Raw genomic sequence first — 27,415 nt, 5'->3', positions numbered from 1 at the left:
TACAGCATACCTATAATAATGGAATTGCAATATTTGACCTTTGGAATCTGTACAAATGGCAGTATCTTCTGCTCTTTTCTCCCTCAGGTTTCACAGACCATAGATCATCACTGTCTATTGCAACGCTAGACAGACTGGCTGTTTTCCTTCACTGAGAACCATAAGTGCTGGACAGTAAATGGTGCCCATTTCTACAATAAGGCCATGTCTTCTGATCTGAAATGCCTTTCAATACCCTGCAACTGAGTTGGTCGGTAGCTTCCCCTCCAGAGACAAACAGTAGATGGACACCTGCTTTAGTAGCACATAATCTAACCCCCCAATTCCCACCCCAGTCTTCTTAACATCTTTTATTTCTGTGTAACTGACTAGCTCGTCCCACACTCTAGTGCTGAACGCTCAGGAAGGCGCTCCATGCTTTGGGGATGATGGTAGTGGGATGGGGCTGGTTGGGATTGGACACCTGCCATCTCTACATCATTGACTGGCTATCATAGTACCTGTGCCCCTCCCTCACTGTGTCATTCTTGGCTGTGATTGGTCTGTTGATCTTGGTGAGAGGAGCCTCCACTTCACTCTCTTCATCAAAAAGGACAATTTCAACCCCTCTACCCATGGACCTTGGGAGAGATGGACTTCAACCACTTGGAGAATACTTGGATAATATTATCCTGGGTCTGTTAAGATGAATCTAGTGCTGTTTGTAGAATCACCTGCATTGTTTGAATGGTGAAATAGAAAAATAAGTAGGGGAAGCCATACAACACTCCAGAATTATGTGCATTATTTTTCCTCTGCTCTCCTTGGGTCATAGCGCCCTCTGGGGCTCACGCTGTGTCATTATCATGTAATCCCACCTCTACTTCTCCCCACCATGGGCAGTTCAGTTCCCGCTGTTACCGACAATGTTGATATCTATTGCTAACTGTGAATTTGAGAGTGCAGACCTTTTTTTTTTTGTTTACACTCTCCAAATAAACATTGTTTATACAGAGATATGAAAGTAACATTTCAATAGAGAATCACATTTCAATATTGTCAATTTCATGTCGGGATCATAAAAGGGTAAATTAAATGAAAAATGCAGCTGGCAGATAATGCACTGACTGTGTATATGTGTTAAGGTTGAACAGCTTTTTATATAATTTTAGTTTAGTTTTTAAAAGTGCCACTTTGATTTTAAACTGAGTTATGTGGCTTTAGGGGATGTCACAGGCCTCTGATGTTTGAATATAGACTTCCTCTGAGAAGAGATATTCTGCTTCCCAAATGGCACCCTATTTCCTATATAGTACACTACTTTTGACCAGAGCCATATTGGCCCTGGTCAAAAGTAGTGCACTAAATGGGGAATAGGGTGCCATTTAGAATGGGAAACCCATGGCTTGCCATCCAGGAATTCTTGTTGAGAATCAAGCTTGTCTCATGTTTTGCATTCTTATGTTTAATGAACTCTGCTGAGTTAACTCTGTCCTGCACTTACTTGGTTCAGTAATTTTTTGTTGGTATTTGTCTCTTTTTCTTCTTGTCTATTTAAGAACAAGCAATATTCTTTCTGCCTCTTGGCAAACTTTTTTTTTTTTTTTTTTAACTGTGGATGTTTTAAATCCCAGAGTATTCTTTTTTTACTTTGCTTATAAATGGTCCTCTACTTCATTTTTGTTGCGATTTTAGGAAAGGCCCCAATGGGCATATCGGGATTGGATTCTTATTGGCCACTGTCCGAGTTGTTTTTAAATGGTGTGCCATACGCTTTACTCTTAAAGTTGCAATATGAATATGTTTGCTTGTCATAAGATGTAGATGTTAGTTATGGTGAAGGGCCAGATTGGCCACCTACTGTCATGTACCTGCATAGGAAAATGTACCAACAAAAACACATGCTCTGTCATTTTGAACGTCTTTGTAGTTCTGTGAGAAGATGCCCCAGTGAAATGTATGAAAACATTCTGGAACATAGAAGGTATTGCACATTTGGTTATCAGCGAATGGGTCATTAATTATATTATATAAAAATGTTAGTTTGGAGCATTTATGTTCCACATATTGCTTAATTTATTACACTGGTTATTCTCATTCACAATATTGTCCCAGTGTGTTTATCCTAATTTCATTGGGGTACCTTAAGGAAGTAAACCCTTCAAAAAATGATAGGGTCATGTTTTCTGCTCGAACCAGCTTCCTTTTTGATTCCAGCATCATGCCACCCACATGTTTTCCCCCAACACGTTTTGGGCATTTTGTAGAATCATAAAGCTTTGATCAATACCTTGAGGAGGCCCTTCTCCATTTGTCTATTGACAAATCGCTTGACAAATCAGAGCATAGCATGAAAATGGTGTCATGTTGGAATTGAGGAAAATGAATTCCGCAATAAACATTTCTGTTACATGTACATGGAGAGAATTAATTAATTTGAAAGTGAGCTTTTCTTTCTCCAATTTGGAAATATAGATTCCTTTCCATTTACCATATGAATTACCACCATGTCTCTATTAAACATCCATTATGTATGTTGCAGTCTTTGTACTATCATTTATTAGACATATGTTTTCTCAAACCATGGCAATATTACCATCAGAGGCTATTGGGTCTCTATGGCCGCCCAGGAATTGTAGCTAATGTGATTTGAGTAAAATACTGATGCTGCCTTACTACTTTGGCTTTCATTCCTTCCCTTTAATCTCAAAGCATATTTTGTGTGTGTCAGTGTCTCATTTATGCTTTTGGATCTTTATGTTGATTACAACCTCTTCAGTCGCTCATTGAAGAAGTTCTCCCACGGAGATCATATAAATCACTATGTAATTCTATGGGTTATCCCCTCGGTTTATGGGTTCAGTGACGCTCCTGATCCCGACTAGTCTGGATGTGCCACTTGTTGTTTTTGGGTTTCATATTAGATTGAAGGGTTTGAAATGAGTTATTCAAACTGTTTTCATCTAACTAAAAAGTCAATTCTGACATTGTATAACAATCATGTGGTTATAATATGACAATGCTGTCTTTTTAATACTTACATGACATGTAAGTGTTCACACTAACTTTGTTTTAAACATCTCAGAAATAAGTATTGAGTATACTTAAAGGTCCCTTGTTACACCAGTAGAGTAATGTATAATAAAACATATGTACAGAACTACAGGAGTCTCCAATAGCCTACCCTCTGTCATGCTTTACTTTGCACATGTCGACAATGCATGTAACAGGTAGACTGATTTGTCTGTCCAATAAATCTTATTAAAAGGATTTTTCCAGCAATCACCTTTGACTGGTGTCAATTATTTCAGTGTTTCAGTCAAACTCCATTTGTACCCAATTCCAGGACTCAAACAGTTGGAGAGACGTTCAGGCATAGATGACGGAGAGCAGCACTGGTGTGACCTGGAAAACCTTGCCCAGATCAGAGAGCGATGGAAGAAATGTTGTCAACGGCCTATGCGCCTTTTTAAACCCTTGGTGACTATATCAGGTAAGTCAAACTGTTGTATTACTCATAGCCTAGAGACTTTTTTTTAAATGCTCCGGAACTTTGGCGAATATGTTTATTTATTTTTAAACCTCCCGCTTTGGGCTGGATGTGTCAGTGTAGTTCATACATGCATAATATATGAGCAGAATTACTGTTTTACCTCAATTTGCCATGAAATCCCTAGTTTGAAAGCAACTGTTTTTCTGGAAGCTGTGCTGTGCCATTTTCACCCATGTGGGCCAGCCCCCTAGCAATTTAAGTTCTAGCCAGTGCGCTTCAGCCCCTGGCCATTTGAGTGACGGCTCAAATGAATGAGAGCAATTGCAATGACGTGGTGCATATACACTGCTCAAAAAAATTAAGGGAACACTAAAATAACACATCCTAGATCTGAATGAATGAAATAATCTTATTAAATACTTTTTTCTTTACATAGTTGAATGTGCTGACCACAAAATCACACAACAATTATCAATGGAAATCAAATGTATCAACCCATGGAGGTCTGAATTTGGAGTCACCCTCAAAATTAAAGTGGAAAACCACACTACAGGCTGATCCAACTTTGATGTAATGTCCTTAAAACAAGTCAAAATGAGGCTCAGTAGTGTGTGTGTTTCCTCCATGTGCCTGTATGACCTCCCTACAACGCCTGGGCATGCTCCTGATGAGGTGGCGGATGGTCTCCTGAGGGATCTATTCCCAGACCTGGACTAAAGCATCCGCCAACTCCTGGACAGTCTGGTGCAACGTGGCGTTGGTGGATGGAGCGAGACATGATGTCCCAGATGTGCTCAATTGGATTCAGGTCTGGGGAACGGGCGCGCCAGTCCATAGCATCAATGCCTTCCTCTTGCAGGAACTGCTGACACACTCCAGCCACATGAGGTCTAGCATTGTCTTGCATTAGGAGGAACCCAGGGCCAACCGCACCAGCATATGGTCTCACAAGGGGTCTGAGGATCTCATCTCGGTACCTAATGGCAGTCAGGCTACCTCTGGCGAGCACATGGAGGGCTGTGCGGCCCCCCCAAAGAAATGCCACCCCACACCATGACTGACCCACCGCCAAACCGGTCATGATGGAGGATGTTGCAGGCAGCAGAACGTTCTCCACGGCGTCTCCAGACTCTGTCACATGTGCTCAGTGTGAACCTGCTTTCATCTGTGAAGAGCACAGGGCGCCAGTGGCGAATTTGTCAATCTTGGTGTTCTCTGGCAAATGCCAAATATTTACATTTTAGTCATTTAGCAGACGCTCTTATCCAGAGCGACTTACAGTTAGTGAATACATATTTTTTTTTACACTGGCCCCCCGTGGGAATCGAACCCACAACCCTGGCGTTGCAAACGCCATGCTCTATCAACTGAGCTACATCCCTGCCGGCCATTCCCTCCCCTATCCTGGACGACGCTGGGCCAATTGTGCGCCGCCCATGAGTCTCCCGGTCGCGGCCGGCTGCGACAGAGCCTGGATTCGAACCAGGATCTAGTGGCACAGTTAGCACTGCGATGCAGTGCTTTAGACCACTGTGCCACTCAACATCCTGCACGGTGTTGGGCTGTAAGCACAACCCCCACCTGTGGACGTCGGGCCCTCATACCACCCTCATGGAGTCTGTTTCTGACACATGCACATTTGTGGCCTGCTGGAGGTCATTTTGCAGGGCTCTGGCAGTGATCCTCCTTGCACAAAGGCGGAGGTAGCAGTCCAGCTGCTGGGTTGTTGCCCTCCTACGGCCTCCTCCACGTCTCCTGATGTACTGGCCTGTCTCCTGGTAGCGCCTCCATGCTCTGGACACTACGCTGACAGACACAGCAAACCTTCTTGCCACAGCTCGCATTGATGTGCCATCCTGGATGAGCTGCACTACCTGAGCCACTTGTGTGGGTTGTAGACTCCGTCTCATGCTACCACTAGAGTGAAAGCACCGCCAGCATTCAAAAGTGATCAAAACATCAGCCAGGAAGCATAGGAACTGAGAAGTGGTCTGTGGTCACCACCTGCAAAACCAGTCCTTTATTTTGGGTGTCTCGCTAATTGCCTATAATTTCCACCTGTTGTCTATTCCATTTGCACAACAGCATGTGAAATTTATTGTCAATCAGAGTTGCTTCCTAAGTGGACAGTTTGATTTCACAGAAGTGTGATTGACTTGGAGTTACATTGTGTTGTTTAAGTGTTCCCTTTTATTTTTTTGAGCAGTGTATCTGCACATGATGTAGTATTTAATTTTCGGGGACCACTTTTTGCTTGTGAGCGCTACTTTCAGAACTATTGGCAAAAATGTATACAAACGTACCAGAGAATCTCTAAGGGTCTGGGATAGCATTAGGGACAGTGTACAGTCCAGTGTACTCAATTATTAATTTTAATGACTTCATTGGAATAAAGAGTGTTAGTACTGAGCTGCAGCAAATGCCTGCACACCCTGTGGGTCCCCAGGACCATGATTGGGACCAGGATTATTGTCAATATACTGAGAGGAAGCTCCACTAGGTGGCGGAAGAGGACAATCGAATATCCTTGAGGACAAAAAGTCGGCCAGTAGTTGTGGCCTTGTGAAATGGCGTCCTGATGAGATGGTGCTCAACTGAAGTTAATGGTCATCACTGGTTGAGAAGACTAACGTTATTTTCCCATGCTATTTAATGCAAGCATAAATCCTAATAAAATACATTGGCTTAAAACTGCTGATAGATATTGAATATTTGTATTAGTCTTGGGGAAATACATGTTCTGTCTCCTATTGTAACATTTTGATATAGGCTTTAGAATGGTTTTATGGTTGATACACCTGACAAGTTAAATTTCCAGGTACATTAACGTCATTTCCTGCATAGTCAGAAGGTTGAATCCGAGGTATCAAACAACTCAATAAGAGGGATATTCACTAAGGACGTGGGCGGTGCATAAAGGTAAGTGCCTTCAGATAGTATTCACAACCCTTGACTTTTTCCACATTTTGTTGTGTTTACAGCCTACATTTTAAATGGATTACATTGAGGGAGAAAAAAATCCACTAGCCTACACATAATACCCCATAATGTCAAAGTGGAATACTTTTTATTTTTATTTTTTACAAATCAATTAAAAGTTTAAATGTCTTGAGTCAATAAGTATTCAACCCCTTTGTTATGGCAAGCCTAAATAAGTTCAGGAGTAAAAATTTGCTTAACAAGTCACATAATAAGTTGCATGAACTCACTGTGTGCAATAATAGTGTTTAACATGATTTTTGAATGACTACCTCACCTCTGTACCCCACACATGCAATTATCTGTAACGTCCCTCAGTCGAGCAGTGCATTTGAAACACAGTTTCAACCACAAAGACCAGGAGGTTTTCCAATTCCTCGCAAAGAAGGGTACCTATTGGAAGATGGGTCAAAATAAAAAAAAAAAGCAGACATTGGATATCCCTTTGAGCATGGTGAAGTTATTACTTACGCTTTGGATGGTGTATCAATACACCCAGTCACAAAAAAGATACAGACATCCTTCCTAACTCAGTTGCCGGATAGGAAGGAAACTACTCAGGGATTTCACCATGAGGCCAATGGTGACTTTAAAACAGTTACAAAGTTTAATGGCTTTGATAGGAGAAAACTGAGGATGGATCAACAACATTATAGTTACTCCACAATACAACCTAATTGACAGAGTGAAAAGAAAGAAGCCTGTACAGAATAAAACATGCATCCTGTTTGCAGCAAGACACTAAAGTAATACTGCAAAAAATGTGGCAAAGCAATTTAACTTTTTGTCCTGAATACAAAGTGTTATGTTTGGGGTAAATCCAATATAACACATTACTGAGTACCACTCTCCATATTCTCAAACATAGTGGTGGCTGCATCATGTTATGGGTATGATTGTGAGATTTTCAGGATAAAAAATTAACGGAATGGACCACATTAAAAATCCTAGAGGAAAACCTGGTTCAGTCCACTTTTCACCAGACACTAGGAGATGAATTCACCTTTCAGCAGGACAATAACCTAAAACACAAGGCCAGATCTACACTGGAGTTGCTTACGAAGAAGACAGTGAATGTTCCTGAGTGGCAGAGACACAGTTTGAACTTAAATCTACTTGAAAATCAAGACGTGAAAATGGTTGTCTAGCAATGATCAACAACCAATTTGACAGCACTGAAGAATTTTGAAAAGAATAATGGGCAAATGTTGCACAATCTAGGTGTGGAAAGCTCTTAGAGACTCAGTGGTGTGAATACTTACAGTGGGGGAAAAAAGTATTTAGTCAGCCACCAATTGTGCAAGTTCTCCCACTTAAAAAGATGAGAGAGGCCTGTAATTTTCATCATAGGTACACGTCAACGATGACAGACAAATTGAGATTTTTTTTTCTCCAGAAAATCACATTGTAGGATTTTTAATGAATTTATTTGCAAATTATGGTGGAAAATAAGTATTTGGTCACCTACAAACAAGCAAGATTTCTGACTCTCAGACCTGTAACTTCTTCTTTAAGAGGCTCCTCTGTCCTCCACTCGTTACCTGTATTAATGGCACCTGTTTGAACTTGTTATCAGTATAAAAGACACCTGTCCACAACCTCAAACAGTCACACTCCAAACTCCACTATGGCCAAGACCAAAGAGCTGTCAAAGGACACCAGAAACAAAATTGTAGACCTGCACCAGGCTGGGAAGACTGAATCTGCAATAGGTAAGCAGCTTGGTTTGAAGAAATCAACTGTGGGAGCAATTATTAGGAAATGGAAGACATACAAGACCACTGATAATCTCCCTCGATCTGGGGCTCCACGCAAGATCTCACCCCGTGGGGTCAAAATGATCACAAGAACGGTGAGCAAAAATCCCAGAACCACACTGGGGCACCTAGTGAATGACCTGCAGAGAGCTGGGACCAAAGTAACAAAGCCTACCATCAGTAACACACTACGCCGCCAGGGACTCAAATCCTGCAGTGCAAGACGTGTCCCCCTGCTTAAGCCAGTACATGTCCAGGCCTGTCTGAAGTTTGCTAGAGTGCATTTGGATGATCCAGAAGAGGATTGGGAGAATGTCATATGGTCAGATGAAACCAAAATAGAACTTTTTGGTAAAAACTGGAGGACAAAGAATGCTGAGTTGCATCCAAAGAACACCATACCTACTGTGAAGCATGGGGGTGGAAACATCATGCTTTGGGGCTGTTTTTCTGCAAAGGGACCAGGACGACTGATCCGTGTAAAGGAAAGAATGAATGGGGCCATGTATCGTGAGATTTTGAGTGAAAACCTCCTTCCATCAGCAAGGGCATTGAATATGAAACGTGGCTGGGTCTTTCAGCATGACAATGATCCCAAACACACCGCCCGGGCAACGGAGTGGCTTCGTAAGAAGCATTTCAAGGTCCTGGAGTGGCCTAGTCAGTCTCCAGATCTCAACCCCATAGAAAATCTTTGGAGGGAGTTGAAAGTCTGTGTTGCCCAGCGACAGCCCCAAAACGTCACTGCTCTAGAGGAGATCTGCATGGAGGAATGGGCCAAAATACCAGCAACAGTGTGTGAAAACCTTGTGAAGACTTACAGAAAACGTTTGACCTGTGTCATTGCCAACAAAGGGTATATAACAAAGTATTGAGAAACTTTTGTTATTGACCAAATACTTATTTTCCACCATAATTTGCAAATAAATTCATTAAAAATCCTACAATGTGATTTTCTGGAGAAAAAAAATCTCATTTTGTCTGTCATAGTTGACGTGTACCTATGATGAAAATTACAGGCCTCTCATCTTTTTAAGTGGGAGAACTTGCACAATTGGTGGCTGACTAAATACTTTTTTCCCCCACTGTATGTAAATTAGATTTCTGTATTTATTTCTCAATAAATGTGCAAACGTTTCTAAAGACATGTTTTCACTTTGTCTTTATGGGGTATTGTGTGTAGATGGGTGAAAAAATATATATTTTATCCATTTTGAATTCAGGCTGTCACAACAAAATGTGGAATAAGTCAAGGGGTATGCTTAATGCGTTCTGAAGGCACTGTAGAAATGTTGCCCTTTGCTTAGAAATGATACGGCTCTCTACCAAACAGGAGTTGTATTTCTGTGTATTACATATCTATTTACACAATTCTGAAACTTGTCTGCTGTGGGTATTCCCTTCATTTGGGAAATGTAGTTTTTACTTCAGTATTTCAACATTAAATACTTACATTAAAATACATTTCCCAGAAGGCAATACCATGTTGAGCCCCATCGTTTGTCACATCATGAATATATATCGTTCTGTATTTGCGTAAGAGGTCGGCGAACGTTAATTTCATATTCTGCCATGGTATTTGGTCTAAATGAGACACAGACACGTCTCCGCCCTTTTACCGATCTCTAACTTCGAGTCCGGCCTCTTTTTAGCGGATTCCCTCGGTAAAATGTTTTCGGGAACGGCAGGGGAGATTCCAACTGGAGCACGAAGGTAAAGAAGTGAATGAAGAGCGGGATAAGTACACCACCCAACCGGCGGATATTTACTGTATTGTGCTCATATTGACGCGCTTTTTTAATGTAGAAGGCTGATGTTAAGCCAAGTACGCACTGAGATCTAGTGTACTTTTCATTTGCCAAAATGGAAAGTGCGCGGGCTGTCGTTGATAAAGGCTTGGAAGATGTAAGTGCGAATAAGTTTAAGAAGCGTAGTGGACTGTCTGTCGCCCAGGGGACGCCAGTGGATGATGGCGGTGGAAATTCGGCAGCCTCTAGTCTGGATATTAGAAATGGGAACAGCCTCTCTCAGGCTGCGGCGGGGTCTAGTGCTTCGAATAAAAGTAATGGAAGCACATCTACGAATGGCCGGAGTTTATCCAGTAACTCCAACTCGCTCCTGTTGAGACGGAGGAGGCTGAAGAGGAACATCTCTACAACCACTGCCACCTCAGCTGTCACTGCCGCCTACGGCGCCAAGATGAACTCGGCCATCTCCTCTGCGTCTCTGCATACTCGGAGTCTGGATAGGAAGACGTTGAGGCACCGGCAGAACATGCAACTGCAGCCTTCAGATAGAGAGTGGGTGCGAAGGGATCTTCACAGGGGAGCCATACATGTCCACGACAAACTCACGTCGCCTTCATATCCTAGGCCGGTGCTGTGCACGATGGATACCACCGCCGGCGAGATGGCGCTCCGTATGAGCAAACTCTGCAGTAAGTCGAGCACTGTATTGCCTATATTTTGTAAAGACAACTTAAAGACTGATCAAAACGGCAACTGTAATGTGAAGTATACATATGATGACGACCAGTGCAAACTAAATGAAGATGGAAGTATCAAGTGCAACCATTCGGGACACCCAGAATTCAGGGACGGCCTATCGGACCAGCCAAGTGACAGGCTGAGGCTACTGCTTATGGAGAACGCCGATGAGAGGCAACAGGATTTAGATGCAAAACATTTTACTCCGGACTCAGAGTCGCAAGAGAATATAACTAACTCGTCGGATCTAAATTCTAACCTGGAAACTCCTAACGATTATGATTCAGAACAGAGGCTGAACGGACCGGACAGCTACGGGCTCAATTCTGGTTCGGACGTGGAGAGCAGCAGCGCATTCGATGACCTCAGCAGCTCCGGGGCCCGGCTCAGTGAGCACCGGGACTCCCTCAGTGACGACATGATCCTGGGCACAGACGCATCCATCCTGAGCCCTACTTTTGATAGCGCCATGGAGGGCCAGGACACCTATGGCAGCTCCTCAGACGAACTAGAGCTCGACTGTCCTACCACACGCATTGACCCCATTCTCCCCAATGGCAACACTGTCTCTGCCAACTACAAGTTTAGCAACGGTGGGCATTTAAACGACGTGACAAATGATATTGGGGCAGGTGACAGACTCGAACTTCTCAGTCTGGGCAGCCTGCCACCCAGCAGTAGCAGTAGCTCATTGTCGCGGGCCTGTTTGAGAGGTAACAGGCCTGACATCCAAGAACCTGACAATCGGCAAGGCGGTTTGAAAATAGGGTCGGGGGCGACCGATCAGGATAGAGACGCTGCAGGTAACATCAATCCCACACTTTACATTCAGCTCCACGGTGAAGCTGTCAGGAGGCTTGGGCAAGACGAAAGGCCTCTCCAGATCCAGAATGACTTTCTCTTTAAACTTGGATTTAAGGACCCGTGGCGCGTGCAGGAGGAAGGGATGAACACCGAGATTGGCTCCCTGTTGCGGTTTTACGCAGGTAAAAAGCGACTTGTTCAATTACGTTTGAGGTGCTGTTGAGGTGTGAAAGATGTGTGGATGTTATTACACCAGGCCTTATGGTCAGAGAATGAGATGAGTGGCCTGACAATAGACTGCTCTTGAAGTTGCTAAGAGTGATAAAGCCATTTATCTTGTGCTCATCATTGTGGACAATTCTCTTTCTTCTACATAAAATTGTGTTTTGCGCCATTTGGTGATGGAATGGAATTCAAGAAAGGAACTGTTGCACCTAATGTACACTTTTGCATTGGTGTAGACCTCCCTGCATGTCATTCCAACGCCTACCATATCTATTTGTATTAGAGAATGTCAGTAGCCTACATGGTGTAGCCTAATGCAATTTTAATGTTATACCATTGTAATAACATGACATCCCTTGCCTTAAGGATATATAACCAAACACTTCACATTCATTCAAACTACTTGCCTATGAGTTGTTTTTGATGGTGTGACTTTGATCTCGGCCTACCCTGCAGGTGCTCAAAGTCAACCCTGCGGCACCTCACCTCTCCTTATCCCCAGTGTAGAAACAAACTAATGTCCTCTGTTATAATGCCCTGCAGATGGAAAAGGACAGGCCCATTCTTCCCTGTTGTCATTAACTGTGAACTTTGACATGGGAGTGTAGCAGTCCATACTCCATGCAGCAGGGTAATGATAAGCAGATATATGGCTCTGGGCACAAGTATTGGCAAGGTTAGTAGGAAGTGAAGCTCACCACACAATAACTGCCTAACCAATATCACCATAGTGTGTATAGCTCAAACACATTTCGAACACCCGTCCCCTATCGTGTCCAGGCTTGCCAACCAGGCCTGACTGTGTGTATATGCTGGCATGAGGTGGTTTAAGAATGACAGGAGAGCTATGCTTTGGGCAAAGTTGCCCTGCTGAAGGCTGTAGGGACAGTCTTTTAGATTTTTAGCGTGGTTGTTTTTTTTCCCTCCTCTCCCTCCGTCTTTGTTGAACCGTGGCAGCAAGCTCCGGTCCAATCGACACGCATGATATGGCCACAGCTCCACAACTTATGGCGCTCAGACATGGGCCCTGTTCCGGCTTTTGGCCAATTATCATTGCAATGAAAGGCATGAATGCCTGTGTGGGTGGATGGATGAAGGGATGAAGGGAGGGAGGGAGGGAGGGAGGGAGAGGGATAGAGGAATGGATGGGTAGAGAGAGGGATGTAAGGGGGGGTTGGGGCTTGGGGGACCATAAAACCCCAGCTCTTAAATGTATTCAGTAAATTGTGGTCATTTAAATGCTGCACAGGCCCTGTCCTCCAGGCACCCTGCGTCCTGGACTGTCACACTAACTAACTGCTTGCCAAGCTGGGTTTGCATGCCCCAGCCCTAGCCTCAGTCCCAGCCTCAGTCCCAACCTTAGCCCCAATATCAACAGCCCCAGTCCCAACCTCAGCCCCAGTTCCAACAGCCCCAGTCCCAACCTCAGCCCCACCAGAGAGCAGGAAGTGCTTTTCATTCACTCTCCCACCACTGATACACCACCACCGCTTCTGCTTCAGCTGGGGGAAGAAACAGAGTGACAGAGAAGGGACAGTAGTTTAACAGAGGCTGATGGGTAGGCAGGGGATGATGTGGTCCTCTGTAGCTCAGCTGGTAGAGCACGGCGCTTGTAACGCCAAGGTAGTGGGTTCGATCCCCGGGACCACCCGTACACAAAACAAAAAAAATGTATGCACGCATGACTTTAAGTTGCTTTGGATAAAAGCTTCTGCTAAATGGCATATTATATTATTATGATTAGCACAAACACTGTGCTTGCCTGTCTTAGAAAAGTGAAGGTGAGATTTTTCATTTAGGAGCCTGGTACTGCACGTGAACAGAGGCCAAAACACACACACCATCTGTCTCCCCAAACGTGTGTCCTGTCCTGCCCGGACTGAGAGAGGCTAGCTATTGTTGCAGAGGTCATTGTCAATATGAAACTGAAAATGGCTAACATGTTGTTGTCGCTGTCCCATTCACCTTCACGTCAAATGCACCAGGCCCATATTCCTTTTGTGTCTTTGTTTAAAAGCCCACAGTGACTTGAGTGGATACTAGAATGAGTTCATTTAGATGCTTTTATATGATAGGCAGAAGGAGCATGAGTGTGTGGTTTGGGATGCAGAGAGAGAGAGTGTGTGTGTGTGTGTGTGTGTGTGTGTGATATTGGTGGTTAACAGTAGAGCTGGGACGATAAACCGAAAATTATCGACACCGACCATACCGATCACTTATCGCAGGCATTTTGCTGATATCATTCGTTATGATAATAGCCTATACTACAGAAATGTGAAGTTTGAAATGAAATAAGTTTGCTATATGGGTGATTGTTAATGGGAGAATTGATGGCATAACCATCAAACTAGTAGTAGTAGTTTAAAGGATAATAATAATAAAAAAACGAATGTTATAAACGTATTGTTCTATTTATTGTTATTGCACCAATTCAGGCAATTTATTGCCATATGGATTTTTGTCCACATCTCCAAGCTCTAGTTAATATGCGTAACACTAGGCCTGCAGCCTCCCTTTGTGGCATACATGTGCAGTCGACTGAGTCGAACTAGCTAGCCAGCCCGTCAACCAACCAGCAGTTACAGCCATTACAGTACAGTAGCTTTGATGCTCCTCTACCTCCAGGGGCCAGCCAGCCAACACTTCCCTCCCTCCATGTCCCACGTGAGTCAGCTTAACTCTGCTCACCTGAGCCCTCCTCAGGCCCCGTCTGACCCTCTTCTCACCCCCCTGGGCCACTGTCCAATACCCAGGTCCATGTCTCTCTACAGTTCAACAGTCCAACCGCCTGACTCTGGTCTAAAAGGAGTAGCAGCATACAACAAGGATGTTCAAAAGCAGCAGCCCATATGCCCTTGTGCGAGGCACTCGTATGGTGGAGGAATGTATGCTGGCTCTTCTAGAATGCCAGGCACGTCTGCTGGGGAGGAAGTGTCCCTGCCCAGTCCCTTCCCATCTTCTGAAAACGTCTGAAATGCTACCTCTTCAAAGTATCTTAAATAAGACCCTCTCCCATTAAAAAAAAGCTTGCATTTGTCTTTTCCTACTAGCACTGACCTGTCTGAACTTCTTTATTGAGGGAAAATGTACTTACTACGACCGTGATATGTGGTTGTCTCACATAGCTATCTTAAGATGAATGCACTAACTGTAAGTCGCTCTGGATAAGAGCATCTGCTAAATGACTAAAATATTAAAGTAGGGGGAGGGGAGGGGGGTTAGATGAGGATACTACCTCACTGTAGTGCTACTGCCACATGTTCAGTTGACTGACTGACTTTGAGTGACAGTTCCTCTCAGATAGTGAATATAAGGAGAGGGAAAGGGGAAGCTGCCTCGGCTGACTGGCTGACTTGCTGCAGGCACAGCTGCTTTTACTGTAGGCCGCTATGGCACTGAAGGCCTTTGTGTGTTGGGTGTGTGTGTGTGTGCGTGTGAAGCCTCTGTAACAGGAAGTCCAGTAAACTCTACTATCTAATCTCTATAGTTATGCATTAATTGCTTTTTAGGTGTGTAGCACAGACAGTCATGTTTCTACATGCAACAACACCTGTTTGGTACCTGTGAAATATTCCTGTTGGAGATATAGGCCTGAATGGCGAGCAGTGAGATTGCTGAGGGGAAGAAAATTGTTCAGCACTACGTACGAAGATACTGATTACAAGGATGAGGAGACAGATGGACACGAGGCTAAATGTTTGTGATATTCAGTTGTAGAACCTCCACTCTAAAGCCTGAGAATCCAACCAGACCTTGCCCTCCCTCCCTCCCTCCCTCCTCAGTGACCAGATGAGATACAGTATCTTACCTGGGTGAGCAGAGGGTCTGCCAGAGAGATAAGACACACACGCACATAGTGAACACACACAGAGCAGGCCGGCTCAGATCAAAGGGCCATGGCGGTGCTCTTTGACAGTCTGCAGAGTGAGTCCTCCAGCTCTGCCCACACAGGGGCCATTACTATGACAGGTCAGTAGTACATTATGTCCCTTCACTTTCTCTGACTTAAGGGAACAGAGTAAATCATACTGTATATTGGTAATTAAATGACTTAACACTTATTGTAGGATAATAAGACAGACCTACACAGACAAATTATTACATCAACTGAAGATAGACCTAAACCAAGTGAAAACTCACAGTTCAAGGCTGAGTTGAGGGCTTGTTTGACTCAGGGGAGCTGTGGTTGAAATGGCCATTCCCAAACCTGGTACCTTTTACAGAATCCCACTGAACTAGGATCAGCTCATATTTCAGGGACTTCAGTGTCCCTCCACCCTTAGCGGGCATTGGCAGAAAGCGGATGTTACCGGTTTTCAGGGATGCAGTCTTTTCAACCTAACTTCTGTTTCCCCTGAAAAAAACGGAAGTGGGGACTCCCCTCAGGCATCCTTCTACGTTAGGTTAGTGTCCCTCTGTGACTCCGCTGAACTAGGATCAGCCCAGAGACCTCCCAGGAGAAGTAACTAATGAATCTCTACCTTGCCAAGAGGATGTAACTGTTACCCCACTAAAACAGCAGTAGTCTAAACCCCAGCACCCGAGCACACAGGGCTTCCCCAGAGGCTGAGGTGCCAGAGTGCTTTATTCCAACCCTGAATGATTTACTTTTATTAGCCTACTCCTTAGTTTAGCTTAGCAAACACCCCACATTTAGGATAAAAGTTAGCTGCCTCAGTCTCAATCAAACTTATTACTTTCACAAACTGCAGTGCTTCAGTTGAGTGAAACTCTGAGCTTAGTTGACAGTGCATTGCTTTTTAACTGTGGTTCACTGTCATTATACTGTTATTGGTTGGCCTATTTATTCTAAAGAAAACTACTGAGTCACTCAGACAATACATTGCTTGACCTATTATACTTTTAGGCTACTGCTGTCTCCACTTCAGAGAGTAGGATACTACAGGTGAGCTAGACCTTCAGGTGAGAGAGAGGGCAGAGATGGTGTTTTTTCCTTCACTCTGGTAATGTTTTGCAATGTTCATGCGTCACACGTGTTTGAAGCAGTGTGTGTCAGTGTGACGGACAGGTGCAGCATGGGAATGCGTCGCTCATGTGGAACTGATGATGGAGATAGCTAACGCAGCCAGCCAGTGCCCAAGCTGAAGGACCCCTTTGTACACAACACTTAGCAGACTAATACATGCCCGCTCAGAAAATGTCACATGAAATGAAAAGGCTAAGCAGTCAGACTCAGCAGTCTTCAAAATGTCCAAATCCAGGCGATTCATATTTCCATGTACACACACTCATAGCACAGTGAGGCAGGAGAGAGGATGTTTTCAGGAGCTAACGAGGAAATGCTGTTGGTGATACAGTATTTGCATACATGTGGCCATTTCATGCCTTTAGCATTTACCTTACATTAGTTTGTTTGATTAGTTTGTCCACAGTCCACACATTTAAAAACACGTCTTGTTTTCCCCGTCACATAGCTGAATAGTGAGCAGGAATTTGGTGGTGACATGGTGACTTTAAGAACTCTGCAGCTAGCTAGGGGTTTAAAGGCTTAATGAAGCTTGAAGTTCTCTGACGCAGCCTCGACAGCCATTAATCACACAGCTGACTCTGAGTCTTCCTCTCCTCCCCCTGCTCCTCTCCTCTGATCTGCTCTCCTCTCACTCAACACCCCAGATTGGTCCCACATTCACAAATCTGTCTTCTCCAAATATTTTACATCATGGCAGAAGAACACAGTTTCTGACACCTACTTTATGTATGTGTCACTTGTTGTCTTGGCAACAATTTTAGGAGCTCTTCATTTTTAACTCAATTCAAAATATAATTCCAGTGCAAGGCTATCAGAGGTCAATTGAATGCAATGCTTTTTGTTTGTGTTATGTCTAAATGTGATTTAACTTATCAGATTCAAGGTCCTCAAGGTTTTACTAGTAGTTTAGCAGTAGAGAGAAAACAGCTTCAAAATGAATGCCAACCGATAGTGAGAATGAGTCCCCTAACGGTGGTTGTCTCCCCTCATCTCATCTCCATTCCTGGCAGGAAGCTAATGGTGTGTTCCTTAACAGCCCATTGGTTAGTCAATGTAATAGTATAATCAGATTTCACACGTTCCAGGGCTCGAATCGAATGTGTCTTTTGTGTGTGCGCACACCCAAGGAGGAAAGGGTAAGGGGGCACTTAAAGAATGTTTTGTCTCCTCACGGGTGGAACACGCTGTTACATAAGAGCTGTGTGTGGGGGTAGGGAGGATTTCTGTGTGTGTGTGTGTGTGTGTTGGGGGAGGTGGTCTGCTCTGGTATGTGAGGATGGTGGTTTTGGCTGGTGGTGTGTGTATATGCGTGCAGTGAGATGCTTTTAGGATAGTGGTGTCAGCCTGCAGAACCAGAGGAGCATGTCTGTTTTCATTCTAATATAGATCCCCCTCTTGGCCGACATCCCTCCCTCTCTCCCACTCCACCCCTCCCTCTCTCAATTTCTCCCTCAATCTGTCCTCCTCTCTTTCCTCTCTCTATCGTTCTTCACATCTCCTCCCTCAGACCATCTGACAGATTCCATTTATCTCTCCCTAAATCTTTCTCTCCCTCACAAGACCATTTTCTTATTCTCCCTCCATCTCTGACTGTCCGTAGGCTACCTTTCTCTGCCACCCTCATCTAGGGCTCTCCTGTCCTCCCCCTCATCTCCTTTCCTCATGTACTGTGATGAACAGTAATGCACAGTATTCATGGTGACCATGGTGATTGAGTTTAGCCTGAGGTGGTTCTGAGAAAGGCTTGTGGTTTTCAAATGTAAAATAGAGCAGGAACCAATAACCACTTTTTGAAGTGAACACTGCTTTGTGGTAAGCAGCTGAATCTCTCTGGGCTGAGAAATGTCATGCTGATATGCCATTCCTCTCTAGCCTGCTGAGGGAGGGAGTAAAGGGGGCGTGAAGGGGGCGGGAGCCTATACACCCTATGGGGAAATGCCTGCCTTCTCAGCTGTCTGTCAAACTGGCCTGAAGGAAAAGCTTTATTGTATGAGAAGCTGTGGATATAGTGGAGGGAGTGAGGCCACATGGGGCTAACATGGCAGGGAAGGGGTCTCCCCAAACTCAGGCTGCCCTAGAATCCCAAATCCCATCCTCTTGTCAGCCCCAATCCCCAGTCAGTCACTCCTCTCCATATTCCCCACTTTCCTCTCCTTTCCACAGCCCCCCTCTTACCCTCCGCCCCTCCTCCCCAGTCCCTTCCTCCACTCCACTACCCCCAGGCCTCTCCTCTCCACAGCCCCTCCTCTCCACTCCTCCCCAGCCCCTCTTCCTCTCCACTCCTCCCCTCTGCTCCTCCCCAGTCCCCAGTCCCCTGTGCTCCTCATGCCCATGCAGGGGGATTAGGTCCAGGCCAGCAGGGGCTCTCTCTCCCCAGCTTTGATCAACAGCAGCCCAGCCTAATGCCAGCCTGCATGTGCAACCCTCAGCATTAAAGCAGACCAAAAAAGCAGCCCCAAACCCAAAACACTGATTAGGAAACACTGCTGCCTGTCTGCTTTAAGTTGGGTCCTTAAATGCCATCTCAAATGTTGTTTAACCGATTCGCTCTGCCTCAACTCACTCAAGTCTCCAGGGAGTTCATTACAGCTTTCACGTTTATAACTGATTCATTAGATGGAGATCAATTGGATGTTGTCAGATATTAGGTCTAATCTGGTATAATTTTCTTTGGCTAGACACTTTATCTAATGTAAGTTTGCCATGGATGTTGGACTGATAAGTGGTTGCTTGACAACCACATACAACGGCTGTGGTCAGAATATATTTGAGCTGTTCTTGCCATAATATGGACTTGGTCTTTTACCAAATAGGGCTATCTTCTGTATACCACCCCTACCTTGTCACAACACAACTGATTGGCTCAAACGCATTAAGAAGGAAATAAATTCCACAAATTAACTTTTAACAAAGCACACCTGTTAATTGAAATGCATTCCAGGTGACTACCTCATGAAGCTGGTTGAGAGAATGCCAACAGTGTGCAAAGCTGTCATCAAGGCAAAGGGTGGCTACTTTGAAGAATCTCATATATTAAATATATTTTGATTTGTTCCTAGTTTTGATATCTTCACTATTATTCTACAATGTAGAAAATAGTCAAAATAAAGAAAAAACCTTGAATGAGTAGGTGTGTCCAAACTTTTGACTTGTACTGTATGTATTTATATAATGGCACAATCATTTGGGAATTTTTGGGCTTGGGCTCATTAAATGGAGTTCATTTAGGGCTCATAAAATGTTTTTAATATATGGCTCATCAGCCTCAGATAGCATCAGGTTTGAATGTTCATGCTGATCAAAGCAAATACAGACATTTATATGCTTTATAATGCCTTTGAAAGACACTTCCGGTTTTGTTGGGAAATACTGGGTTACCCGGGAGAAAAGTGATGGAACATTTGTAAAATACCGGGAAAATATTCAACCCTAGTCCAGACAGATAGATAAGGTGTGTTTGGGTGGCGTTCTCTCTGGTGGGAAACTAAGGGTCACAGTCACTGATACCAACTGACCTCATTTAAAACTCCAACTACTTTGTACCACTGGTTAAAGAGCCAATTTAAAGGGCCAGTGAGTGGTCCCCTGGTGGTCCCTCTGCCTCCCCTCTCCACAGTGGAGTACCCAGGGCCCCGGACAGGACCAGGAGCAGGGCCAGGCCCAGTGTGCAGCTAGCCTTATTCATTACAGCCCTGCAGGCTATTGTTCTCAGCTGTGCCTCTGATAATGACCCAGGCCATGGGAAAGGAGGAGATATCACCTGCTGCGCCGGCCCGGCCGAGGAGATCTCTCTTTCTCTCTCTCTCTCTCTCTCTCTCTCTCTCTCTCTCTCTCTCTCTCTCTCTCTCTCTCTCTCTCTCTCTCTCTCTCTCTCTCTCTCTCTCTCTCTCTCTCTCTCTCTCTCTCTCTCTCTCTCTCTCTCTCTCTCTCTCTCTCTCTCTCTCTCTCTCTTAACGCTCTCTCTTTCTCTTAACGCTCTCTCTTTCTCTTAACGCTCTCTCTAGCTCCCTCTCTCTGTCTCTCTCTCTCTCGCTCCCCCTCTGTCTATTGTTGTCTCTCTTCCATATAATATGCATTCGGAATGTATTCAGACCCTTTGACTGTTTACACATTTTGTTACGTTACAGCCTTATTCTAAAATTGATTAAATGTTTTTTTCCCCCTCATCAATCTACACATAATGACAAAGCAAAAACAGGTTTTAGACATTTTTGCAAATGTAGGAAAAATAAAAAATGGAACTATTACATTCACATAAGTATTCAGACCCTTTACTCAGTACTTTGTTGAAGCACCTTTGGCAGCGATTACAGCCTCAAGTCTTCTTGGGTATGACGCTACAAGCTTGGCACACCTGTATTTGGGGAGTTTCTCCCATTGTTCTCTGCAGATCCTCTCAAGCTCTGTCAGGTTGGATGGGGAGCGTTGTTGCACAGCTATTTTCAGGTCTCTCCAGAGATGTTCAATCGGGTTCAAGTCCGGGCTCTGGCTGGGCCACTCAAGGACATTCAGAGACTTGTCCCGAAGACACTCCTGTGTTGTGTTGGCTGTGTACTTAGGGTCGTTGACCTGTTAGAGGTGAACCTTCGCCCCAGTCTGAGGTCCTGAGCGCTCTGGAGCAGGTTTTCATCAAGGATCTTTCTGTACTTTGCTCCGTTCATCTTTCCCTAGATTCTGACTAGTCTCCCAGTCCCTGCCGCTGAAAAACATCCCCACAGCATGATGCTGCCACCACCATTCTTCACCGTAGGGATGGTGCCAGGTTTCCTCCAGACATGACGCTTGGCATTCAGGCCAAAGAGTTCAATCTTGGTTTAATCAGACCAGAGAATCTTGTTTCTCATGGTCTGCCAAAAGGCACCTAAAGACTCTCAAACTCCAAGCGGGCTGTTATGTGCCTTTTACTGAGGAGTGGCTTCCATCTGGCCACTCTACCATAAAGGCCTGATTGGTGTAGTGCTGCAGAGATGGTTGTCCTTCTGGAAGGTTCTCCCATCTCCACAGAGAAACTCTAAAGCTCTGTCAGAGTGACCATCGGGTTCTTGGACACATCCCTGACCAAGGCCCTTCTCCCCTGATTGCTCAGTTTGGCCAGGCGGCCAGCTCTAGGAAGAGTATTGGTGGTTCCAAACTTCTTCCATTTAAGAATGATGGAGGCCACTACTGTGTTCTTGGGGACCTTCAATGCTGCTGACATTTTTTGGTACCCTTCCCCAGATCTGTGCCTCGACACAATCCTTTGTCGGAGCTCTACGGACAATTCCTTCGACCTCATGGCTTGGTTTTTGCTCTGACATGCAATGTCAACTGTGGGACCTTATATAGACAGGTGTGTGCCTTTCCAAATCATGTCCAATCAATAAAATTTACCAAAGGTGGACTCCAATCAAGTTGTAGAAACATCTCAAGGATGATCAATGGAAACAGGATGCACCTGAGCTCAATTATCGAGTCTCATAGCAAAAGGTCAGAATATTTATGTAAATAAGGTATTTATGGTGTTTACTTGTAATACATTTGCAAAAATGTCTAAAAACCTGCTTTCGCTTTGTCATTATGGGGTATTGTGTGTAGAAAAAAAGTATATTTAATCAATTTTAGAATAAGGCTGTAACGTAACAAAATGTGGAAAAAGTCAAGGGGTCTGAATACCTTCCGAGGGCACTGTAGTTCTCTCTCTCTGTAGCTCTCTCTGTGAAGGTAGTAAAACACACTCATTCTCTTTTTCTCACTCTTCCTCTCCCTCTTTTTCTCCCTCTCCCTCTCTTTTTCTCACTCTTCCTCCCTCCTTTGCACTATTTGTCTGTCTGTCTGTCTGTCTCTGTCTCTCTACCACTCTCTCTGTTCTTTTCCAACTCCCTCTTTCTGCCTGTGTGCCCCTCTGGTTAAAGACTTCCCCTCTTTAGTTATTTTCTCACCATCACCCTCCTCCCTCCCACCCTCTCTCTGTCAGTGCCACTGCGTTCACATGGCCCCAGCATGTGACAGGGAGCTGAGCCAGAACACCCCGGATGCCATGCCATGCCCACTGTAGCCTCAGCCTCCCTCCTGTCTGCCGTTCCAACCAGGCCTCGTTAAATTTTAAACAAAACAAAAGAATGTAAGCGCGAAAGAGAGAAGACAGAGAGAGCAAGCGGCCCCAGTGTTTCCCCTAGGATTTGTTTCAGCAAGAGGTGGTGGTCTCAGACTGGCCAATAAAAAGATTAAGATGGGCAGTCTGAGATATGGCTTTTACTTTGCAACTGTGCCTAGAAGGTCAGCATCCCGGAGTCGCCTCTTCACTGTTGACGTTGAGACTGGTGTTTTGGGGGTACTATTTAATGAAGCTGCCAGTTGAGGACCTGTAAGGCGTCTGTTTCTCAAACTAGACACTCTATTATATTTGTCTTCTTGCTCAGTTGTGCACTGGGGCCTCCTACTCCTCTTTCTATTCTGGTTAGTCAGTTTGCGCTGTTCTGTGAAGGGAGTAGTACACAGCATTGTACAAGATCTTCAGTTTCTTGGCAATTTCTCGCATGGAATAGCCTTCATTTCTCAGAACAAGAATAAACTGACGAGTTTCACAAGAAAGTTATTTGTTTCTGGCCATTTTGAGCCTGTAATCGAACCCACAATTGCTGATGCTCCAGATACTCAACTAGTCTCAAGAAGGCCAGTTTTATTGCTTCTTTAATCAGCACAACAGTTTTCAGCTGTGCTAACATAATTGCAAAAGGGTTTTCTAATGATCAATTAGCTTTTTAAAATGATAAACTTGGATTAGCAAACACAACGTGCCATTGAAACACAGGACTGATTGTTGCTGATAATGGGCCTCTGTACGCCTATGTAGATATTCCATTAAAAATCAGCCGTTTCCAGCTACGATAGCCATTTAAAATATTAACAATGTCTACACTGTATTTCTAATCAATTTGATGTTATTTTAATGGACAAAAAAACAAGGACATTTCTAAGTGACCCCAAACTTTTGAACGGTAGTGTATATACAAAAATTATAATAATCAAAATGTTTTTAAGTAATATTTTTGGGGAGTGGTTCCAACACTGGGCCCATAGCATGTGGGACCATGTAATGTGCAACAGCATCACAATCTCATTCATTTTCTCCTTCTCTCTTCTCCGTTTGCTCGGTTCGTTCGATCTCACTGCGAAGTCTAGATGACAGCCCTTTAAATCCTGCACTCCCCTCTCTCTCTCTTTCTTTGTGCTCTCTCTCAGCGCTCTCTTTCTCTCTCGGTTCTATCTCGGTGCTCTTTCTCTCTCTCTCTCGCTCTCTCTTTATCTCTTATTGTATGAAAGCCTTCTTGTTTCTGCTCGAGGTAGGAGTTGCTCTTAACCACAGATCTAAGATCAGATTACCGTAGCCTCCATCTGAACTTTAACCGTTAGGGGGGGTGAAAAAAATATCTGATCCTGTGTCAGTCTACCTACTCCCTGTTGCATAGCCTCTAAACTCATAATACTTATTTCTATACAAACTAATATTTAACCTGTTAACTGCCAACCCATGACAAAGTCATAATGATACACGGCTATGAGAGACCTGAAAAAAACGGTTTCCTATTGGAAACTTAATGTACTTCCTCCCTGTTTCAGCACGTTTTCTGCCATGTGGTGCCTAATGAATGCGACCCTGATGACTCCAGCTTCCCCAGTCCCTGTCTCATCCTCCAGTCTCATTAAGCAACCTGATGTTTCATGACTGTTGCTAATGAAAGCCATTAGCGTGGAGCACAAATAGTACAGGCCAAGGCAGAGACACACACATAGAGGCACATGGAGCTACATTGATTCAGTCAATAGTGGTTTGGGAGAGCTGTCGCTCTCGCTTTAATAAAAAAAATATATATATATTATACTGCACACCAATACAATAGCACCAAGTCTAGTATGGACTGTGTTGTGGTTATAGTGTAAGTACTACAGGTGTAGGCTATGCAGTGTATTCTACTGTATATCCTGAAACAGCAGAAAAACACAGACTGAGACACTGTTTCAATGCCTTCATTAAACGTTGACCTTTGGATATGTGACCTAACTCACTTATCATCAGGCCCTCAGTGATTAGAGAGCTGCTGCTGGTTGGGTCTGACACACACACTAGAGATAGAAGGGTGAAGTGGTTGGGAGAGAACAAACCACAGTTCCAGGGACAGAGAGTTCATACGGTAGTTACCTACTGTATATACAGTCCTGTGTGTGTGTCATACTGTACTTTACTTGGCTGTTGCTGCTGGAAGTGTTGTAAATGTCTTTGTCCCCATATTTATATACTGTTCAGTATCTAGATTTAAAAAAAAAAAAATCTCTAAATAAGCATCGTTGTACAATTAAAGGCAAAATACACTGCATTTCAAACAGTCAGCAATAATCAAATGAATTCAGGGCTTGTGAAATTATACCTAGGCTAAATATAAGCGTTCCACAACCACAATACCTACTAATAATTTAATTATTTTATCAAAATAGTTTAACCTGCTTTTTTTGTTGTTGCAATAGTCAAGCTGCTAACGGTACGTAGTACCCTAATGCAGCGTGCGACAAACTGAGCATTCATTTTCCAGAATCAATGTCATTGATACTCTCGTTTTAGTGTCTGCTCTGCATGCAATTTGAGTAGTTTATAAAATCCTGTGTAGCTCAGTTGGTAGAGCATGGTGCTTGCAACGGCAGGGTTGTGGGTTCGTTTCCCACGGGGGGCCAGTATGAAAAAATGTATGCACTCACTAACTGTAAGTCACTCTGGATAAGAACGTCTGCTAAATGACTAAAATGTAAATGTAGTTGAGACATAAAAAGGCTATCGTTAGAAAAGTTAACTTCTCCTCTATTACAGTAAAATAATGTCTCAATTTGTTTTGGTCTCCATATGACCGATTCTGTTGGATCAAACCTCAAATAGCGAATTGAAACCGGTTGTCAGAGAGGGAGACGTGATCTCTCATGTTGTTGGAGGTAGAGGCAGGGGGAGGGGCTGTGTGTGTAAACCATAGATGAAGAGGCGAAGCGAGAGGTTTCACTCTCGCTAAAATCTGTCCAAAATAAGGCCAATGCATTTCAATGGGTTTATTTTGGACCTAAGCTTGTCGCTTGCCTTCCCGCCTTTGGGACAACAACTCCCATTGTTAGGGCGGAGACGTGCATCTCGTCATTATATACACATCTCTGGTGTAAATGGGAAGGTACACAGAGGAGCGAAGGAGACGAGACCAAAAATACAACATGAGAACAAGCCGACATAAACGCTCATAAAAACGAAAAATAACAAAACCTTGATTCTTGCGATACAGGCATTTGGAATATCGCCAAGCCCTAGTAGTAGGCACATGGACCTACAGCTCTGCAGTGAGTGGAGACTCACAGACAACTTGGCAGACTTTCCCTGCAATGCTTTAGTGACAGAGAGAGAGACAAGATGGAGAGATAATGACATAGAGAGGGAGACTGTAGGAAAGAGAAGGATATTAAGACAGACACTGAGAAAAGGGAGAGCGAGAAATACCATTGAGAGAGAGAGGGAGAGTGAAAGGTATTGAGAGAGAGAAAAGGAGAGAGATGTAGACAGACAGGTGTCCTGGCAGCAGGAGAAGCAGCAGGCCAGGGTCTGAATGTGAAACGTCCAGCAGCCATTATTAATGCAGTGCTGCAAATACACAGGGAAACCTAAGACCATATTAATTACAGTTAAAGACAGGCAGGAGTCACCCAGCGCAAGGTAATGAATCACTGAATACATACACACAAGGACGGAGAGACACGCACACAAACACACACACGGACAGACGTGCGCACACGCAGACGCACGCACAAACACACAGATGTATGTGTGCACACAGAGAGACAAGCACACACATACCATACACAGGAAGTTGGAGAGATTACTAAAACATGTCATCACAGTGTTTGTATGCAGGTTTCAGGACTACCTACCAGACTGAGGTCATTCTATATAGGGATTAGAGAGAGAAATCTGGCCATCCCTCCCTCACCTGTCCTCACCCCTCTGCTCTCACGTTACACCCTCCCATGGTGTACTCACTTGGGGGTCCGATGGCACTGGGGTAAACCAAAATGACACTGTGTGGGGGGGGGGGGCTATTGTATCCTACCTCAAGACAACAACAATATTGTTACCGCTCTGTATCGCTCACTCTCTTTCTCTCCCTCCCCCACAATAAAGTACACCCACCTGCAAATACCATATGGAGTGATATTTGAGTGGGTTGCTTAGCGAACTAATGACTGTGTTGAGTGACAGAATGTAGCTGGTGAGTTGACATAGTAACACTGCTAAATATATGGTGACGCCAAATGGTCCATATTAGGGCTGGGCAATATATCGAATTCATTTGAATGAATGTTTTTCTGCGATATTCCAAATGCCTGTATCCTTTTTATGAGCGTTTATGTCGGCTTGTTCTCATGTTGTATTTTTGGTCTCGTCTCCTTCGCTCCTCTGTGTACCTTCCCATTTACACCAGAGATGTGTATATAATGACGAGATGCACGTCTCCGCCCTAACAATGGGAGTTGTTGTCCCGAAGACGGGAATGCATGCGACAAGCTTAGGTCCAAAATAAGCCCATAGAAATGCATTGGCCTTATTTTGGAGTTTAGCGAGAGTGAAACATTTAACATTTTAGTCATTTAGCAGACGCTCTTATCCAGAGCGACTTACAGTTAGTGAGTGCATACATTC

At 44.2% G+C, this 27,415-nt stretch overlaps 2 protein-coding genes across 6 annotated transcripts in view; both read left to right on the top strand.

The window, feature by feature from the left end:
* The window catches only part of LOC121581008 (phosphatase and actin regulator 1), a 96,984-nt gene extending 93,720 nt beyond the window's left edge, over window positions 1-3,264 (top strand). For 4 of the 5 annotated variants that reach the window (XM_041896294.2, XM_041896293.2, XM_041896292.2 and 1 more), the window contains one exon: window positions 88-3,264. In XM_041896294.2, coding sequence (XP_041752228.1) covers window positions 88-103 — 16 coding nt within the window. In that variant the 3' untranslated portion in view covers window positions 104-3,264. The remainder of the gene's footprint in view (window positions 1-87) is intronic. The other variant, XM_045224801.1, reaches the window with a different exon arrangement.
* A 6,497-nt stretch (window positions 3,265-9,761) lies between these two features.
* The window catches only part of LOC121581010 (PH domain leucine-rich repeat-containing protein phosphatase 1-like), a 96,047-nt gene continuing 78,393 nt past the window's right edge, over window positions 9,762-27,415 (top strand). The window contains exon 1 of the mRNA XM_041896295.1: window positions 9,762-11,680. Coding sequence (XP_041752229.1) covers window positions 10,072-11,680 — 1,609 coding nt within the window. The 5' untranslated portion in view covers window positions 9,762-10,071. The remainder of the gene's footprint in view (window positions 11,681-27,415) is intronic.

This window comes from Coregonus clupeaformis, chromosome 14 (genome assembly GCF_020615455.1).
Source record: "Coregonus clupeaformis isolate EN_2021a chromosome 14, ASM2061545v1, whole genome shotgun sequence".
NCBI classification, from domain to species: Eukaryota; Metazoa; Chordata; class Actinopteri; order Salmoniformes; family Salmonidae; genus Coregonus; species Coregonus clupeaformis.
The sequence above is the reverse complement of the archived record's forward strand: the minus strand, read 5'-3'. Positions and strand labels throughout refer to the sequence as shown.